The sequence below is a fragment of the Oncorhynchus clarkii genome, chromosome 1 (genome assembly GCF_045791955.1).
Source record: "Oncorhynchus clarkii lewisi isolate Uvic-CL-2024 chromosome 1, UVic_Ocla_1.0, whole genome shotgun sequence".
NCBI classification, from domain to species: Eukaryota; Metazoa; Chordata; class Actinopteri; order Salmoniformes; family Salmonidae; genus Oncorhynchus; species Oncorhynchus clarkii.
In genome coordinates, this window is record NC_092147.1 from 87,376,388 (window position 1) to 87,390,761 (window position 14,374).

The window sequence follows — 14,374 nt, forward strand, 5'->3', positions numbered from 1 at the left end:
AATATTTTTTTGTGTTTATTTAACGTATCTCAATGAACAATATTTTAAATAGGTCCAAATCCAGGCTCTAGTCCACATTTCTGGCTCCAACCTACACTAAACCACATAACATTACTAATAACATTACTGTTATTCTCCATGCTTCATATATTATTCCACTTCTTCCCAGTTGCCAGGACAACAAACTGCTTATTTGTAGTCTGATATGCCTAGTTGTCTTTTTAATTTTATTGTTAAAAAAAATACCAATATAGAAAAACAAACAGAGTACACAACAGAGTATCTAAACATAACAAACAGAGTACACAACAGAGTATCTAAACATAACAAACAGAGTACACAACAGAGTATCTAAACATAACAAACAGAGTACACAACAGAGTATCTAAACATAACAAACAGAGTACACAACAGAGTATATAAACATAAAACAGAGTACACAACAGAGTATATAAACATAACAAACAGAGTACACAACAGAGTATATAAACATAACAGAGTACACAACAGAGTATCTAAACATAACAAACAGAGTACACAACAGAGTATCCAAACATGGCAAACAGAGTACACAACAGAGTATCTAAACATAACAAACAGAGTACACAACAGAGTATCCAAACATAACAAACAGAGTACACAACAGAGTATCCAAACATGGCAAACAGAGTACACAACAGAGTATCCAAACATAACAAACAGAGTACACAACAGAGTATCTAAACATAACAACAGTCAGGGTAATGCAGCCCATACATTATGTCAACACCTTATTACTACATTCAACCTTTTGGTGGTTTTTGTTATCAGAAGAAGAAATGTTCTTTATTTATTGTTCAATTTCATTCCAAAAATAGTAAAGAGGTTTTTGTCATTTACATTTATGAATATGGAATTGAGATAACATACCAATGAGGTTGATTTAAGAAGAAATAATTTGCTATACTTTTAAAACCAAATATCACATTTTCAAGTAAAAGGGAAAATGTTTATGATCAAAAACAATCTCCAGATATCTTGCCACAGCTTCCTGGTATAAGAGCAATACCAAACTAAATGTGAAGCAGTCTCCTATTGGTCATTACAGGAGGTAATGTTGGTCATTACAGAAGGTATGTCATTACAGAAGGTAATGCTGATCATTACAGAAGGTAATGTTAGTCATTACAGAAGGTAATGTTGGCCATTACAGAAGGTAATGTTGGTCATTACAGAAGGTAATGTTGGTCATTACAGAAGGTAAAGTTGGTCATTACAGAAGGTAATGTTGGTCATTACAGAAGGTAGGTCATTACAGAAGGTAATGTTAGTCATTACAGAAGGTAATGTTGGTCATTACAGAAGGTGATGTTGATCATTACAGAAGGTAAAGTTGGTCATTACAGAAGGTAATGTTGGTCATTACAGAAGGTAGGTCATTACAAAAGGTAATGTTGGTCATTAAAGAAGGTAATGTTGATCATCACAGAAGGTAATGTTTGTCATTACAGAAGGTAATGTTTGTCATTACAGAAGGTAATGTTTGTCATTACAAAAGGTAATGTTTGTCATTACAGAAGGTAATGTTTGCCATTACAGAAGGTAATGTTTGTCATTACAGAAGGTAACGTTGGTCATTACAGAAGGTAACGTGTGTCATTACAGAAGGTAATGTTGATCATTACAGAAGGTAATGTTGGTCATTACAGAAGGTAATGTTGGCCATTACAGAAGGTAATGTTGGTCATTACAGAAGGTGATGTTGGTCATTACAGAAGGTAGGTCATTAAAGAAGGTAAAGTTGATCATCACAGAAGGTAATGTTTGTCATTACAGAAGGTAATGTTTGTCATTACAGAAGGTAACGTTGGTCATTACAGAAGGTAACGTGTGTCATTACAGAAGGTAATGGTGGTCATTACCGAAGGTAATGTTGGTCATTACAGAAGGTAATGTTGGCCATTACAGAAGGTAATGTTGGTCATTACAGAAGGTGATGTTGGTCATTACAGAAGGTAGGTCATTACAGAAGATAATGTTGGTCATCACATAAGGTAATGTTGGTCATCACATAAGGTAATGTTGGTCATCACATAAGGTAATGTTGGTCATTACAGAAGGTCATGTTGGTCATTACAGAAAGGCATGTTGATCATTACAGAAGGTAGGTCATTACAGAAGGTAATGTTGGTCATTACAGAAGGTAGGTCATTACAGAAGGTAATGTTGGTCATCACATAAGGTAATGTTGATCATCACAGAAGGTAATGTTGATCATCACAGAAGGTAATGTTTGTCATTACAGAAGGTAATGTTTGTCATTATCTAAGGCAATGTTGGCCATTACAGAAGGTAATGTTTGTCATTACAGAAGGTAATGTTGGTCATTACAGAAGGCAATGTTGGTCACCACAGAAGGTAATGTTGGTCATTACAGAAGGTAATGCCGGCCACTACAGAAGGTAATGGTGGTAATGTCGGTCATTACAGAAGGTAATGGTGGTAATGTCGGTCATTACAGAAGGTAATGTTGGTCATGTCGGTCATTACAGAAGGTAATGTTGGCAATGTTGGTCATCACAGAAGGTAATGTTGGTAATGCTGGTCATTTCAGAAGGTAATGTTGGTCATTAAGAAGGTAATGTTGATCATTACAGAAGGTGATGTTTGTCATTACAGAAGGTAATGTTGGTCATTACAGAAGGTACAAGAAACATCAATGTATTTAAAAAAACTTCAAGATCATGTTTAGTAGGGCAGCACTTGTGGATTCATTTATATTAAACTTATTTAATATTATTAGTTAAAATAAACTTCTGAGAAAGAGACCGAACATTTTCCCAATGAATATTTCTTAAAAGGGCATTCTAGAAAGACATGACATATGGGCCAAAATCCTTTCTCTTGACAAAAGCTACGCCACGCCCACGGACGTTAGTTCCTTCTGCGCAACGAAGTATGTAGCGAACATCGAGCAGCGGAATGATTCAGTTTGAGTTGCCAGGCAACCTAGTTGTGCGTTTGAAAGTCCGTCTAATGAGGCTACGCATAACTCTGACAGCTGCTTTGACAAAAAAGACCCCTCTTAACTTTTAACAATTCCCGCCTTGTGTTACCAGTACAACAAATCTCCTCCATAAACACCTGTGCAACCAATGCAATAATGGCAATTAACTATCAACAATATGCAAAGCAGTATCGGGAAAACACACTAACATTACAGACTTATACAGTAGAATCCTGCTGTAAACGTATCACACCCATTCATGTTATTGTCCATAATAACAGTCCTCAGACGATGATCACTCTTCTGACGGTGATAACACTCGTAACACCTGAGTGGGCGGGTGCAGTGTCCAGATGCACATTTCAGGCATTTTGATTGGTTTGTGAGTGACAAATAGGTAGGTTGAGTAGCCAAACTAACGTGACTGAGGGGGAAAGATACCCTATCTGCACTGACCCTACACACACTCACTAGACTATATACACACACCATATACACACACCCACTAGACTATATATACACACACCCTAGACTATATATACACACACCACATTGACACTCCCACACAAAACCCTCACACACTCACATACACTACATAAGCACACATCTTCCCTGGGCAGGTGTCTCACATCCTCAACTTGAGGATGACGATGGCCAGGATGACGAAGAAAGTGTTCCAGCCCAGGGTGACAACAAAGCCTCGCCACACTATCATCCTGGAGAGACCCCAGCCTGAGGGAGAGACAAGGTAAGATGGTGTCTTTCTCTCTCTCTGTGTGTGTGTGGGAGAGAGAGTTTGTGTGTGTGTGTTTGTACTGTGATATGAAGATGAGACAGACAGACAGACTGAGAGAGAGCAGGATATCTCTCCTCCACTGTGAGCTCGGGACTATGTTGTGCGTGTGTGTGTGTGTGTGTGTGTGTGTGTGTGTATGTGTGTGTGTGTGTGTATGTGTGTATGTGTGTATGTGTGTGTGTGTGTGTAAACTCAGCAAAAAAAGAAAAGTTTATTTTTCAGGACCTTGTCTTTCAAAGATAATTCGTAAAATTACAAATAACTTCACAGATTTTCATTGTAAAGGGTTTGAACACTGTTTCCCATGCTCGTCGGTTGTTAAGACACTAACAGCTTACGGACGGTAGGCAATTAAGGTCACAAAACTTAGGACACTAAAGAGGCCTTTCTACTGACTCTGAAAAACACCAAAGAAAGATGCCCAGGGTCCCTGCTCATCTGCGTGAATGTGCCTTAGGCATGCTGCAAGGAGGCATGAGGACTGCAGATGAGGCCAGGACAATAAATTGCAATGTCCGTACTGTGAGACGCCTAAGACAGCGCTACAGGGAGACAGGACGGACAGCTGATAGTCCTCGCAGTGGCAGACCACGTCTATCAACACCTACACAGGATCGGTACGTCCGAACATCACCCCTGCGGGACAGGTACAGGATGGCAACAACAACTGCCCGAGTTACACCAGGAACGCACAATCCCTCCATCAGTGCTCAGACTGTCCGCAATAGGCTGAGAGAGGCTGGAATGAGGGCTTGTAGGCCTGTTGTAGTAAGGCAGGTCCTCACCTCTCCTGTGGGCACAAACCCACCGTCGCTGGACCAGACAGGACTTGCAAAAGGTGTTCTTCACTGACGAGTCGCGGTTTTGTCTCACCGGGGGTGATGGTTGGATTTGCGTTTATCATCGAAGGAATGAGTGTTACACCGAGGCCTGCACTCTGGAGCGGGATCGATTTGAAGGTGGAGAGTTTGTCATGGTCTGGTGAGGTGTGTCATAGCACCATCGGACTGAGCTTGTTGTCGTTGCAGGCAATCTCAACGCTATGCGTTACAGGAATGACATCCTCCTCCCTCATGTGGTTCCCTTCCTGCAGGCTCATCCTGACATGACCCTGCAGCATGACAATGTCACCAGCCATACTGCTCGTTCTGTGTGATTTCCTGCAAGACAGGAATGTCAGTGCTCTGCCATGGCCATCGAAGAGCCCGGATCTGAATCCCATTGAGCACATCTGGGACCTGTTTGATCGGTGGGTGAGGGCTAGGGCCATTCCCCCCAGAAATGTCTGGGAACTTGCAGGTGCATTGGTGGAAGAGTGGGGTAACATCTCACAGCAAGAACTGGCAAATCTGGTGCAGTCTACGGGGAGGAGATGCACTGCAGTACTTAATGCAGCTGGTGGCCACACCAGATACTGACTGTTACTTTTGATTTTGACCCCCATCCTTTGTTCAGGGACACATTATTCCATTTCTGTTAGTCACATGTCTGGGGAACTTGTTCAGTTTATGTCTCAGTTGTTGAATCTTGTTATGTTCCTACAAATATTTACACATGTTAAGTTTGCTGAAAATAAATGCAGTTGACAGTGAGAGGACTTTTTGTTGTTGTTGCTGAGTTCATGTACGGTATTTATATTTGTGTGTGTGCGTCTGTGTGTGTGTCTGTGTGTGTGTGTCTGTGTGTGTGTGTGTTACCTCTGTACATGATGCATCGTAGGGCTTCAGAAGCGTAGGTCTGGGGCAGGGCCAGACTGATGTAACGTAGTGGATAGGGGATACACTCCACAGGCCAGATTATACCTGTAGAGAGAGGAGGAAAGAGACTGTCTTAGAGAAAGAGAGAGTGAGATGTGTGTGTGTGTGCTGTTCTTCTTTGTGAGGCTCAGAAGACAGAGACAGGTCCTAAACTGATCTGCTTTGGCAACATGGATTTTCTTCCAAGAAAGTGTTATTTTCAGAAAGAGTAAATAAACTGAACTGAATAGGATTTAATTCAACTTTATTGAATTGCCTCAGGACTACCTGACATGATGACTCCTTGCTGTCCCCAGTCCACCTGGCAGTGCTGCTGCTCCAGGTTCAACTGTTCTGCCTGTGATTATTATTATTGGACCATGCTGGTCATTTATGAACATTTGAACATCTTGGCCATGTTCTGTTATAATCTCCACCCGGCACAGCCAGAAGAGGACTGGCCACCTCTCATAGCCTGGTACCTCTCTAGGTTTCTTCCTAGGTTTTGGCCTTTCTAGGGAGTTTTTCCTAGCCACCGTGCTTCTACACCTGCATTGCTTGCTGTTTGGGGTTTTAGGCTGGGTTTCTGTACAGCACTTTGAGATATCAGCTGATGTACGAAGGGCTTTATAAATTGATTTGATTTGATATTGAGAGAACATGGAAGACACTATTGTAGTTTGGCACAGTTATGGAAATCAAACCCCCTAAAACGTACTACTGACTATTGAGGTAAAAGACAGTGTGTGTGTGTGTCTCTGTGTGCTAGCGTGTGTTTGTGCGTTCGTGTGTGAGTGTGTGACGTACCACTGACGATGAGGTTGAGGTAAAAGACAGTGTGTGTGTGTGTGTGTGTGTGTCTCTGTGTGCTAGCGTGTGTATGTGCGTCCGTGTGTGAGTGTGGGACGTACCACTGACGATGAGGTTGAGGTAAAAGACAGTGTGTGTGACGTACCACTGACGATGAGGTTGGGGTAGAAGACAGTGTGTGGGACGTACCACTGACGATGAGGTTGAGGTAAAAGACAGTGTGTGTGACGTACCACTGACGATGAGATTGGGGTAGAAGACAGTATGTGGGACGTACCACTGACGATGAGGTTGGGGTAGAAGATACCAAGGGCAGCTTGGGTGGCGTTCTGTTCGTCATCGATGGCGGATGAGATGACCAGACCAAAGGAAGTGCCTGTTATACCCTGCAGCACGATCAGAGCTATAACCAACACCAGGTTCCCCTCATTAGGGATCTGGAGGGAAGGAGGGAGGCGGAGGAGGGGGAGAAAGAGGAAGAGAGAGGGGAAGGAAAGCGAGAGTTGGAGGAGGGGGAGAAGGACGGAGAGAGAGAGGACAGGGATTGGAGGAGGAGACAGTAAAAAGTGAGAAAGACAGAAAAGGAGGGATGGTAACAAGAGAGAGGAAGGTGAAAGAGCATGTCATGTTATTCAATGATATAGTGTCTGTTACATAAGGGTCTGGCTCTTTCTATTGTCACAATACAGAGACCTGTGTGTGTGTGTGTGTGTGTGTGTGTGTGTTACCTTAAAGACAAGCAGCATTAAGATCAGTAGTAGAATTATCTGGACACTGATGATAATCAGCTGGGAGATGAGATACGCCAGCACGGTCTCCATTGAACTCACACCTTGGGGAGGGAGAGGGAGAGGGAGAGGGAGAGAGAGAGGGAGAGAGAGAGGGTACACTGTGGCTAAATATTTGACCATGGTTCCTGACAAAATATAAAAAATATAAACAATTAGAGAGTGTCATTTCCCCAAATTTAAAACCCTTATTCAAGGTTTCAAAGACCTCTCTGATGAGGATAGACTGCCCGTCCTGTTGGGGGAGGACGCAGAGAGCTCTGGGTTGGCAGCACACTACATTGCTGCCTGCCATAAGTTGAGGGACAGTGTCTGACAGACCAACCAACCTGCACATGTCCTCTACTGTATGCTTATTGTTATTGTTGAATGTATGGTTATTTTAACCCTAGGTTATTGTTGTTACTGTTGTCCCGTTGACAATTTTGATTCTCATTTTTATTTTTTATATTGTAAAGAGAGAGGGGGGAGAGAGAAAGAGAGAGAAAGAGAGAGAGAGATAGAGGGAGAGAGAGAGAGAGAGAGAGAGAGAGAGAGAGAGAGAGAGAGAGAGAGAGAAGGAGGAATAGAGACAGAGGATAGGAAGAGGAGAAGCAATGTATTTATTTTTTCATAATGTGGGGCCCATGGTGATTTTTTTGAAGACATCAAAACTATGAAATAACACATGGAATCATGTAGTAACCAGAAAAGTGTTACACAAATCAAAATATATTTTATATTTGAGATTCTTCAAAGTAGCCCTCCTCTGCCAAATACTCTACAGAAAATGACCATGGTGATGAATCAACTAGTTTTAGGCACTGTTATCATGTAGACACTTGGCTGCTGTCAGAATAATTAATGCTGTAGTCTTCTAAGCATTGTATGTCAACTGCAAGCCTCTAGTGCACTCTGGGCTCAGATCATCATCCGTGTACTGACCAGTATTGACCACTAGGGGGAGATGGTGGATCATTCTGATTAAAATCTAATCACATTTTATCACTATTGTGATATGCTAGTTTATGAGCCCTTCTCAACAATGTATGCAGTTAAATAATAATAATACAAATAAAAAATATAATTAAATATATTGAACAAAAAATATAAACTCAACATGCTAAAAATGTATACGATTTTACTGAGTTACAGTTCATATAAGGAAACCAGTCAATTTAAATAAATTCATTAGGCCCTAATCTATGGATTTCACATCACTGGGCAGAGGCACAGCCATGGGTGGGCCTGGGAATCCAGGCCCAGCCAATCGGAATGATTTTTCCCCCACTAAAGAGCTTTATTACAGACAGAAATACCCCTCAATTTCATCAGCGGGTGGCTGGTCTCAGACACAGGTGAAGAAGCAGAATGTGGAGGTTCTGGGTTGGCGTGGTTACACGTGGTCTACGGTTGTGAGGCCAGTTGGAAATTAACGTTAAATTCTCTGGCAACAGCTCTGGTGGACATTCCTGCAGAACTTGAGACATCTGTGGCATTGTGATGTGTGACAAAACTGCACATTTGAGTGGCCTTTTATTGTCCCCAGCACAAGGTGCACCTGTGTCATGATCGTGCTGTTTAATCAGCTTCTTGATATGCCACACCTGTCAGGTGGATGAATTATCTTGGCAAAGGAGAAATGCTCACTAATGGGACGTGAACAAATTTGTGCACAACATTTGAGAGCGATAAACTATGGAACATTTCTGGGATCTATTATTTCATGAAACATGTTGCTTTTATGTTTTTGCTCAGTATAGTTGTGTGTACGTTTTAAGATACAGATCTAATCTCCTGCTTTCATACATTTCACCACCTAGATTACGAGGGTTAGATTTGCATCCAAAAATGTCATGTCAGCACAAAGCATGTACAACATCTAGTATAATGATTAGCTTCATATACATAGTCTACAGCTGAATAGTATGGCAACAGTGTGTGAGTTAAGCTTCAGCAGCATAATGTCAAGGGCTGCATTGCAAATGCCCATAAGACTAATGCCATCATGCTATTGGCCAGTGGTTCCCAACGCCGGTCCTCGAGTACCCCCTCCCAACAGTACAGTTTTATTGTAACTCTGGACAAACACCTGATTCAACTTGTCAACTAATCATCAGGCCCTCTGAGTTGAATCAGGTTTGTTTGTCTGGGGCTACAACAATGTGTGCTGTTGTGGAAACTGGAGGACTGGAGTTGGGCTGTTGGGGGAACTGGAGGGTTGGAGTTGGGGGAACTGGAGGACTGGAGTTGGGCTGTTGGGGGAACTGGAGGGTTGGAGTTGAGGGAACTGGAGAGTTGGAGATGGGGGAACTGGAGGACTGGAGTTGGGCTGTTGGGGGAAATGGAGGGTTGGAGGAACTGGAGGACTGGAGTTGGGCTGTTGGGGGAACTGGAGGACTGGAGTTGGGCTGTTGGGGGAACTGGAGGGTTGGAGTTGAGGGAACTGGAGAGTTGGAGATGGGGGAACTGGAGGACTGGAGTTGGGCTGTTGGGGGAAATGGAGGGTTGGAGTTGGGGGAACTGGAGGGTGGGAGTTGGGGGAACTGGAGGACTGGAGATGGGGGAACTGGAGGACTGGAGTTGGGCTGTTGGGGGAACTGGAGGACTGGAGTTGGGCTGTTGGGGGAACTGGAGGGTTGGAGTTGGGGGAACTGGAGTTGGGGGAACTGGAGGACTGGAGTTGGGGGAACTGGAGGACTGGAGTTGGGGGAACTGGAGGACTGGAGTTGGGGGAACTGGAGGACTGGAGTTGGGGGAACTGGAGGACTGGAGTTGGGGGAATTGGAGGACTGGAGTTGGGGGAATTGGAGGACTGGAGTTGGGGGAACTGGAGGACTGGAGTTGGGGGAACTGGAGGACTGGAGTTGGGGGAACTGGAGGACTGGAGTTGTGGGGAACTGGAGGACTGGAGTTGGGCTGTTGTGGGGAACTGGAGGACTGGAGTTGGGCTGTTGGGGGAACTGGAGGACTGGAGTTGGGGGAACTGGAGGACTGGAGTTGGGCTGTTGTGGAGAACTGGAGGACTGGAGTTGGGCTGTTGGGGGAACTGGAGGACTGGAGTTGGGGGAACTGGAGGACTGGAGTTGGGGGAACTGGAGGACTGGAGTTGGGCTGTTGTGGGGAACTGGAGGACTGGAGTTGGGATGTTGTGGGGAACTGGAGGACTGGAGTTGGGCTGTTGGGAGGACTGGAGTTGGGCTGTTGTGGGGAACTGGAGTTGGGCTGTTGTGGGGAATTGGAGGGTTGGAGTTGGGAACCACTGCTGTAGGCCTGTGGCTGCATGCCATTATCAGCTGCAAAATGGGTTCACATGGCCGATATCCTGAAAAAATAGTGACAATTAAATAAAACAAATTGGAGAGGTAATGTTCATTTGAGAATAGAACACCGAAACAGACAAATTAGAGACAGATTCCCCTCTTTATTGCAGGATTGTGATCTGTGATTAATCAACATCAACACCAATTCATCTTGAATAATAGTTACATTAACACTTAACTGCAAAAATCAACACTGTCAAAGTGTAAGCTAACTCCTAGGTAAAAGGTTAGACATTTTAGTAACACGTATGCCATTATTACTAAAACAATTTCAGGTGAACAAAAGAAAATGTCAATACCAGAGGTGTCCAACATCACTTCACTGATCTACTGGGGGAACAGACTTCTGTTAGGTTTGATACATTGAATCAGGTGTGTTAGTGCAGGGCTGGAACAGAAGCATGCACACCCAGTATGGTTGGCCCGCTCCAGTTGTAATGTGTTTATACATTGAATCAGGTGTGTTAGTGCAGGGCTGGAACAGAAGCCGGCACACCCAGTACAGTTGGCCCGCTCCAGTTGTAATGTGTTTATACATTGTGTGACTTTTAAACTGTATTTTTCTTCACAAAAATGTACTAATATATAATCCATGGTATATTCTCTTGGGACATTAATTGGGACCTCTTCATCTCCAGACAGGGTTTCACAGCACTCTGTATCTGAGGACAGACATCGAAAAGAAACAGGCAGCATTATACTCAAGTTAGACAGCCCTGAATATTATGTTGCTCTATCTCTCTGTCCTCAGTATCTCACTAGGGACTGGAACTAGAGAATAGTTTCATAATGTCCTTCCACAAATGTACCCCCCCTATCTAGAGTAGCCTGCTCTCTGTTCTCTGACAGCTGGAACTACGAGCTAATCCTTTCACCCTCTTCCATGGCTGTTAGCTAGTTAACTAGCTACACATGCATTTGAGTTACAACGATAAATACATCAAGATAACTAACTAGCTAATATGAAGCTAGCAAACTGGTAATAGTTAATTCACCTAGCTAGCTACAGTAGACAGTATGTAAAGTTAGGTAACTAGCGAACATTACGTTAGCAGCGAATTTGAGTTAGCCTGCACACTATCTTTCTGTAGCAAGCTAGCTAGTTAATAATACATTGTTTTTTTTTATCACTTTCAACATATATTTACTTACTTGAATAGGTTATCCCACTGACTCCGTTTTCTGAGTCCTTAGAAAAAAACGAAATAATGGGACATCTTCCCAAAGTTTCCGGTGGTAACAAAACGCAGCCAGCCAAGTGGATGATTGGATGACTTCCTCAGCCTTCAGTTTGGTCTTCCAACATGGGGGTTGCTAGGTGATTTGTGACGTCCTTGCAAGCCCTCTATAGGTGCTGTTTGGGACGCTTGGACCAGGTCAAAATGTAAGCACTAAATAGGGAATAGGGTACCATTTTGTTACCCACTCTGTGAACTTTGACCTCTTACCTGAGACCCAGCACCTTTCCATTAGCCCCTCCTTCCTCTCTATCACAAAGGACAGAGCGGTCAAGCCCACTGCCAGGTAGAAAGTGATGCTGTGTAGAGAGAGAAGGCGTGCGGGAGAGAGAGAAGAAGGGAAGGGAGAGAATGAGGGGGAGCGAGAAGGAGGGAGGGGGTAGAATGAGGGAGAATGGAGGGAGAGAGAAGGAGGGAGGGGGTAGAAGGGAGGGAGAGAGAGAAGGAGAGAGGGGGTAGAATGAGGGAGAAGGGGGGGAGAGAGAAGGAGGGAGGGGGTAGAAGGGAGGGAGAGAGAGAAGGAGAGAGGGGGTAGAATGAGGGCGAAGGGGGAGAGAGAAGGGGGGAGGTGGTAGAATAAGGGAAGGAGAGAAGGTGAAAAAGAGGATAAATTGAGAAAAAAAGAGGATATATGAGGAAGTTATATGGAGTAGAGAGAGAGACAGGAGCGAGAGAGACAGAGAGAGTGAAAGAGACAGGAGAGAGAGAGATACAGGGAGAGACAAAAAGAGAGAGAGACAGGAGAGAGATAGAGAGGGAGAAAGAGAGAGAGCGACAGGGAGAGAGAGACAGGAGAGAGATAGAGAAAGACAGGAGAGAGACAGGAGAGAGAGATACAGGGAGAGAGAGACAGAAAGAGAGAGAGAGAGAAAGAGAGAGAGCGACAGGGAGAGAGTAAGAGGAGGGAAACCGTAAGACATACAATATTTTAACAGATTATCATCTTCGTCTCAGTAAAGCTGACTAGGTTCAGACGTGGACTGAATCTCTACCTCAGAACGGCTCCTGGCGTCACAAACGTGGTGAAGTCTGAGTTCATGCTGCCATAGATGGGCTCCTCAAACTGGAAAGAGAAACGGGACAAAGAGAAATAGCGAGCAAAAGGTGTTAAAAAATGAGAAATAGTAAGTGAAATATTTTCCCCCTATGCACAGTACATCTGTGTATTCATCAAGAATGGATCACACATTTGTATACTTTCAACAACACGGGTTACATTGTGGTCTTGGGAAGACAACAGCTTGTCTCTATCAGACACTAGCAAGGCTAGTAGATGTGGATGGCAGAATACTATCAACACAGGGCCTGCTTCCCAAATGACACCCTATTCCCTACATAGGACACTACTTTTGACCACGGCCCTATGGACCATTTGGGACGTAACCAGGGTTTTAAGGGGATTGTCATACCTTGACAGGAAGAGAGAGCAGGTAAGACCTGCTACTCATCTTATACTGGATAAAACCCTGAGGAGGGAACAGAGAGGCAGAAGCCATATGAATAATGACACTAACACTCTCAAAAGTCAAATAACTCTTCCAAAACAGAATCATTCGTCAACTAATGACAAAACAAAGAAAATGGAACTCAGGTGTACCTCAAAGGCATCTTTAATTTTTTTCTGAAGCATTAAGGCGATCTGCCGATCTGGAGAAAATACATTAAAAGGGTAAAACAATGTCACCAGACGTTTGACTAACATCAAAAAATGGTTGATCTATTTCAATGATTTGAACGTTTACAGTATTTGGAATGAAACTAATCAATCATTTACTTTGAAAATCATTCAAAATCCATTTCCATTACTTGAGCCATCATTCAGAAGACCCCCACAGTATTGTAAAACAGTTACACTAACACCTAGAGGTCAATTTCACAGCCAAACTATCTATGCTATTCTATTGGCATTCTATTATATTCTAACAGTGTTCTATTCTATTCAGAACTATTCTATTCTAACAGTGTTCTATTCTATTCAGATCTATTCTATTCTATCGGCATTCTATTCTAACAGTGTTCTATTTTATTCAGATCTATTCTATTCTATTCAGATCAACTATATTCTATCAGTATTCTATTCTATTCCAACAATTCTATGCAGATCTATTCTATTGGCATTGTATTCTATTCTAACAGTGTTCTATTCAGATCTATTCTATCAGTATTCTATTCTATTCAGATCTACTGTATTCTATCAGCATTATATTCTAACATCGTTCCATTCTATTCAGATCTATTCTATTCTATCGGCATTATATTCTATTCTAACAGTGTTCCATTCTATTCAGATCTATTCTATTCTAACAGTGGTCTATTCTATTCAGATCTACTGTATTCTATCAGCATTATATTCTAACATCGTTCCATTCTATTCAGAGATATTCTATCAGTATTATATTCTAACAGTGTTCTATTCTATTCAGATCTATTTTATTCTATTCTAACAGTGTTCTATTCTATTCAGATCTATTCTATTCTATTCTATTGGCATTCTTTTCTAACAGTGCTCTATTCTATTCACATCTATTCTATTCTAACAGTGTTCTATTCTATTCATATCTATTCTATGGCATTCTATTCTAACAGTGTTCTATTCACATCTATTCTATTCTAACAGTGTTCTATTCTATTCAGATCTATTCTATCAGTATTGTATTCTACTCTATTTGAAGGTACATTCTGGAACACTGTCACATGCCAACAGACTGCGGAGTGAAA

At 42.7% G+C, this 14,374-nt stretch overlaps 1 protein-coding gene and 1 pseudogene across 1 annotated transcript in view; one reads left to right on the forward strand and one right to left on the reverse strand.

Annotated features, from left to right (window-relative positions):
• Window positions 1-3,347: 3,347 nt before the first annotated feature.
• Window positions 3,348-14,374, reverse strand: part of LOC139413653 (ABC transporter G family member 23-like) — a 30,186-nt gene continuing 19,159 nt past the window's right edge. Inside the window, exons 12-19 of the mRNA XM_071161288.1 lie at window positions 13,254-13,303; window positions 13,066-13,122; window positions 12,649-12,719; window positions 11,867-11,955; window positions 7,057-7,160; window positions 6,606-6,765; window positions 5,480-5,584; window positions 3,348-3,718 (exon numbers count right to left, since the gene is read on the reverse strand). Of these exons, the coding sequence (XP_071017389.1) occupies window positions 3,612-3,718; window positions 5,480-5,584; window positions 6,606-6,765; window positions 7,057-7,160; window positions 11,867-11,955; window positions 12,649-12,719; window positions 13,066-13,122; window positions 13,254-13,303 (743 nt within the window). The 3' untranslated portion in view covers window positions 3,348-3,611. The remainder of the gene's footprint in view (window positions 3,719-5,479; window positions 5,585-6,605; window positions 6,766-7,056; window positions 7,161-11,866; window positions 11,956-12,648; window positions 12,720-13,065; window positions 13,123-13,253; window positions 13,304-14,374) is intronic.
• On the forward strand, window positions 4,200-5,087 carry LOC139413645 (uncharacterized; annotated as a pseudogene).